This window comes from Hipposideros armiger, unplaced genomic scaffold (assembly GCF_001890085.2).
Source record: "Hipposideros armiger isolate ML-2016 unplaced genomic scaffold, ASM189008v1 scaffold_373, whole genome shotgun sequence".
NCBI lineage: Eukaryota > Metazoa > Chordata > Mammalia > Chiroptera > Hipposideridae > Hipposideros > Hipposideros armiger.
This window is the reverse complement of record NW_017731723.1, coordinates 231,947-238,093: the sequence shown is the minus strand read 5'-3', so window position 1 is coordinate 238,093 and position 6,147 is coordinate 231,947. Positions and strand designations below refer to the sequence as shown.

The 6,147-nt window shown below is 39.9% G+C and overlaps 1 protein-coding gene and 1 pseudogene across 1 annotated transcript in view; both read left to right on the top strand.

Annotated features, from left to right (window-relative positions):
• POLE2 (DNA polymerase epsilon 2, accessory subunit) overlaps window positions 1–6,147 on the top strand; it is a 38,799-nt gene that overhangs the window by 23,259 nt on the left and 9,393 nt on the right. The window contains exons 8-10 of the mRNA XM_019662362.1: window positions 4,439–4,611; window positions 5,594–5,683; window positions 5,993–6,047. Of these exons, the coding sequence (XP_019517907.1) occupies window positions 4,439–4,611; window positions 5,594–5,683; window positions 5,993–6,047 (318 nt within the window). The remainder of the gene's footprint in view (window positions 1–4,438; window positions 4,612–5,593; window positions 5,684–5,992; window positions 6,048–6,147) is intronic.
• LOC109393291 (programmed cell death protein 4 pseudogene) lies at window positions 1,804–4,305 on the top strand (annotated as a pseudogene).

The window sequence follows — 6,147 nt, the reverse complement described above, 5'->3', positions numbered from 1 at the left end:
CTTCACTGGCCCATGTTGGTATTATCATTGCGCTCTTCCCGGGTGAGGCAGATCGGTCGCCGGCCTCTGGACAGCCGCTCACGGTGGCTCTTGGCAGCTCACGCTGGCTGCCAGCCACTCACGGTAGCTTTACAGCAGCCCATTGCAGCTCCACTGCAGCCTACATCTTCGCCAGCGACTCACGGCAGCCCAGCTCCAGGTCGAGCTGTTGTTCACCATCTTAGCTGTAGAGGGCGCAGCGTCACAGGCCCTAATGTGGGATCCGAACCGGGGCCCTGCTGCCCAGAATTGGTGTCCCAAACCAACTTTTAACCAATGTGCCACTTGACCTGCCCCCAGCTCACTTTTAAGTGAGTGTTTTTAATGCTAGTTTGTGGCTTTTTACAATATGGTAGGATTTCTTTGAAATATATTTAAAGCAAAATTGCTGTTGTCTTGGTATTTCAGTTTCATGCAAGCTTCAAAATTACTACTTGGGAAGGAGAGGCATAATTGAGAAGGCTGGCCATGAATATTACCATTTGTTTCAGTTTAGCTAAGAGATCATCATTGTAATGTCTCAAATAATTTCCCATTGAAATTACCCCATTTTCTTTAAATTGAACTGTTTTGTGTATGTTTAGTACACCAAGGCTGGTATGAGGTGTCATGAAATACATTAAAATAAAATAATCATTTTATCCTTGGTAGGATTATAAATTACTTTTCTCTTAGAATACCTTCCAAATAGAATTCAGAGGGCTGTTTTCTGGTGGTCAGTGGATTCAACAACACATTTTATTGAGTACATTGAGTACCTTTTATGTGTAAACGACTGTGTTAGGGATACAAGTAAGTGTACATGATAGCCCAGTCCCAAAAGGATTCACACTGACCTGATGCCTTCCCACCATTGCAGTTTATCATATAATTTTTTTAGGATACAGATTTGCTGGAACTTCATTGCCATTCGCCCAGTCTCTCACTAGTACAGGGAATGTGACTTATGTTTTCTGACTCCAAGATGGTGTTAGAGTTCCTAGAATATGTCTCTATTTCCAAATTTGACAGCTTAGGAAAATAGGTATTGTCAGGCCTTCCTCTTCTCCTGTATTTGCCTCTTATATTCCTTGAACCATGGACAGAGATGTTAGTAAGGCTTTTCTGAGCTTTAATTTCTTGAGAATCAGCTTAATGCTCGGGGTTTTTGCTTGGTATATACTTAATTGAAGTCACCATACAATTATATCAACCTACTGCATTTCTCTGGTAACTGCAAGATGATAGCTGTAAGGTCATGCCTTCGACAATGCCAAGCTCAGTTGGTGGCAGCAATAGCAACTACCATGTCTGAGTGCTCACAATGTGCTGAGCCCTGTACCCTAAGGGCTGGTCCTCCACACCTCCAGATTTTCACAGTTCTGCGATGTAGGTTAGCCTTTGGAGACATCCTTAATTCCTTAAAACAAATTTCTAGAAGTAGAATTGTTTGGTAAAATGGTTAGCACTTTTTTTGTGTGCACTTTTATTAGATGTTCAAATTCAGTATGCATTTTTCTTACTTTCAACTACATAGGAAGTTATGATTTATTTTAATATTTGCTTTAGTCAATTTTAAAAGGCACAGATATAGCCTATTAAGAATTTTATTGGCCAGATTCGCTCCCAGGTGGCGGCAGAGGCTGAGGAATGGGATAAGGCCAACTGACCAGGGACTTAGATCCCAAAGGAAGACTTCCATTTGGTGATTTAATCAGTGCCAATGAAATTAAGGAACAATGGATGTGGAAGGTGAACGGGTATTGATGACTTAAGTGACTCTTTTCTGGTGATGAAGAAAATGCTCCACTGAAGATATAAAGAACAAGATAAATGGAAAATGGATTTCGGCATCCTCCATTAGTGAAGCTAGAGTTAATGCCAAGGCAAAAAGGCAACTGTGGAAAAACTCATCCTGAGACTCTGAAAGAAGCGATTCAGTTGGTGATAATGGAAGTGAAGCACTTAGAAGTGGAGTAACTGTACCAAGCAGTCCAAAGGGAGGGTTTCTAGATAGACGGTCCAGATCTGGGAAAGGAAGGGCACTACCAGAGAAAGGTGGTGCCGGAGGCGAACGTGTCTGGGGTCTACCTGGACAGGTATATGATGTGGACGAGGCGAATGTGAAAGATCCTAATTTTGATGATGACCAGGAGAACTGTGTTTACGAAACTCGGTTTGCCTTTGGATGAAATGGCATTTGAGAAGACCGTAACACCAGTCACACAGGAATATTTGGAGCAGGGAGACACTAATGAAGCTGCGGAAATGCTAAGAGATTTAAACCTTGGTGAAATGAAAAGGGAAGTACCAGTGCTGGCAGTGACCTTGGCATTGCGAGGGAAAGGCTAGTCATAGAGAAATTACATCTAAGCTTCTTTCTGGCCTTTGTGGGACAGTAATGAACACAAATGATGTAAGGAAATGATTTGATAAATTGAAAGATCTACCTGAATTAGCATCAGATACTCCTAGGGCCCACAGTTGGTGGGCCAGTTTATTGCTAGAGCTGTTGGAAGTGGAATTTTATGTAAGATCTATATTGATAGTTATGAAGGAACTGTAGATTGTGTACAGGCTAGAGCTGCGCTGGACAAGCCTGCTGTGTTCTGAGTATTTCTACCGGTGGAAAGCTCAAAGACAGCTGTGGGGCTCTGGACATGGGTGGCAAACAGTTATCACCTTGTTAAAGAGATTGGCATACTGCTGAAAGAGTATTTACTCCCTGAAGACATCTGAAGCTGAACATTGCCTTAAGGAACTGCAAGTACCTCATTTTTATCACAAGATAGTAGTGTGCGAAGCCATTGTAATGGTTTTGGGAGTCAACTGGAGAAAGTACATTTAAGATGATTTTGGATTTATTAAAATCCCTTTGGAAATCTACTACCATTACTCTAGACCAAATAAAAAGAGGTTATGAGAGAATTTATAATGAAATTCCAGACATTAATCAGGGAGTCGCGCATTCATACTCTGCTTGAGTGATTTGTAGAAGAATGTTTGGGGCTGGAATAATTTCCAAGCAACTCGGAGATCTTTGTCCTTTAAGCGGCAGAAAACATTTTATAAGTGGAGATGGGGAGCTGCTGAAACTAAGAACTCTTGCAGTCTTAGATGTTATAAAAAGTATATATCTGGGGCCGGCTGAATGGCTCGTTGGTTAAGAGTTGGCTTGGGAGCGCGAGCTCTGAGCAGCAGGGCCACCAGTTCGGATGGGCCAGTGACTCTGTGCCCTCTATAGCTAAGATGGTGAACAACAGCTCGACCTGGAGCTGGGCTGCCGAGAGTTGCCGGCAATGGTGTAGGCTGCAGTGGGGCTGCAGTGGGCTGCCGTGAGCTACTGTGAGTGGCCGGCAGACAGCGTGAGCAGCCGGCAGCTGGTGTGAGCTGCCGTGAGCCACCGTGAGCAGCTGTCCAATGGCTGGTGACTGATCTGCCTCAGTGGGGAAGAGTGCAATGATCATAATACCAACATGGGCCAGTGAAGCGACGTCCTCCACACTAGACTGAAGAACCAAAGGACAGCAACTTGTCTGTTACCCTTCCCTGGTTCCCCAATGCTGTTCTCTCCCCCAATTCCCAATAAATAATTGTAAGAGTTGTTAGCACAGGTTCTTTTTATTTAAAAGCACCTGTGTTGGGTATAAGGCATTTCTGAAATTTTATAAACTTACATTTAAGGGGAATTTTTAAAGGAAATGTTTCCTTCCTTCCTTCCTTCCTTCCTTCCTTCCTTCCTTCCTTCCTTCCTTCTTTCCTTCCTTCCTTCCTTCCTTTTGGGAATAAAGGAGGGACAGTAAAGCAACCACTTCTTAAGTGGAATATTCTCATAGCTACCCTTTGTAAGTGCCATGTTTATGACTTAACTGTTCCAAGTTTTGCATTAATGTCTGCCACTCCTTTCTTTCAAGGAGAGTGTTTTTGTAGTAAAATCACTGGTTTATACAAAGCTTTATTTAGGGGGTAAAGTTAAGCTGCTAAAACCGCATGTAGGCTACTGCTGTTGAAATACTGTGCTTTGGGAGTAAAAAAAAAAAAAAGAAGTATTTGTCTTGAAGAATTTTAAGAAAATGAGTCAGTCATGAGACTTATTCATCTTTCCAGGGAACATACTGAACATCTATTTTTCTACAACACTGGAAAAATGAACCTGGTTCTAGAAGAATGTATGACAAAATAAGGCATGTGAAGCAGTGTTGGAAAAAAAAGGATTTTGTTTACTGCTTCTGTATTGCTTCCTTTCTCATTTTAGAACATTTAAATCAACTTGTTTGCTACAAATAGTACATTTTCATGGTACTGTTTACATTGATGGGGAAATAACCTCCTTAGATAGAAAGCAGCTAAATTTATAAAATTATTAGAAAAATATCACCAACAGAATATAGAAGATAATAATTATGTTATAATCACCTAGGGCATACTATGGAAATATTAATTTTTTTGGAGGGCCCTCTACTACATCTGTGAAGACTTCTGCAAAACTTAAACAACTAGAAGATGACAATAAAGATGCCATGTTTGTGTTTATATCTGATGTTTGGTTAGACCAAGTAGAAGTGTTGGAAAAACTTCACACCATGTTTTCTGGTAGGTTTCATTTTTTTTTTCTTTTCTTTTTTGAACTCTTATGAGGGATCATGTTTTAAAACTAAATTCTTTTAAAAAGTGTATCTTTTTGAGTAGTCCATTTTTTAAAAAGCATTGATTCATCAATGAGATCTTTTAAATGAGTTCATCTTAAAGAATTCACATTTTTACATTTGAAAAATAACGGTATGTGTGTGTGTGTGTGTGTGTGTGTGTGTGTGTGTGTGTATGTGTGTCTTCATGGTAAATAAGAATTAGTCCTAAGTAGAGTATAAAAGTGGATAAGGCTTGGGCTTTGGAGGCTGACAAAACTGGGCTTAAGTTTCATCCTAATACCTCGAGCAGGTTACTTAATCTCTCTCAGCTTCTAGGATTATTGTGAGGATTAAATAAGCCATTACAGGGCCTGGCACATAATAAGTGTTCAGTAAATGGACCTATTATTACTATTACTTTTAAGTAATACATTATTAAAATATTAAATTTGTATTATTAACAACCTGATTTTTTTTTTTAAGATTTTATTGGGGAATTGGGAAAGGGGAACAGTGTTGGGGAATTGGGGAAGGGGAACAGCCAAGTTGTTGGTCTTCAATCTTAGTTGTGAAGGGCGCAGCTAGCTCAGCTCCAAGTCCAGTTGCCATCTGGCCACCCGTGGGCAGCTTGGGGCTGTTCAGCTCAAGGTGCCATGTTCAATCTTAGTTGCGGGTGGGCATAGCCCACCGTCCCATGCGGGCTTGTTGCTAAGAGCAACTCGCTCTAACCAGCAGTCTTGTTGCTAAGAGTGCACGCTCTAACCACTGAGCCATCCTGCCACCCAGGGGCAGCTCAGGGCAGCTCAGCTTGGGCGCAGCTCACTGGCCCATGTGGGAATCGAACCGGCGACCCTGTTGCTCAGAGCTCGCGCTCTTAACTAACTGGGCCGGCCAACCTGATTTCTAAACTACAAATCATTTAAATTCATGTGTTCTCTTATTTTCAGGTTATTCACCAGCACCTCCAACCTGCTTTATCCTATGTGGCAATTTTTCGTCTGCACCATATGGAAAAAATCAAGTTCAAGCTTTTAAAGGTATTGAGAGCTAGTGAATTAAGTGTATAAACTTAATAAGAAATATTTATATAAACTATATAAACTATATAAACTAATATATAAAACTAATAAGAAATATTAGTTTATATAAACTAATATAAACTAATATTTATATAAACACTTATATAAACTAATAAACACTTATATAAACTACACTTATATAAACTAATAAGAAATGATCTCTATTTTAATTTCATTCAAAAGATGTAGGATTGTATGTAATCAAATATAATTTGATTTTTATGTTCATTATTTGCAAATTAATTTAATATCCCTTTAAAATTTTAGATTCTCTAAAAACATTGGCAGACATAATATGTGAATATCCAAGTATTCACCAAAGGTAATGATTTCTACTCCTGTATTTTATTTATTTATTTATTTATTTTACTTTTTTAAAGATTTTATTGGGGAATTGGGGGTGGGGAACAGTGCTGGGGAAT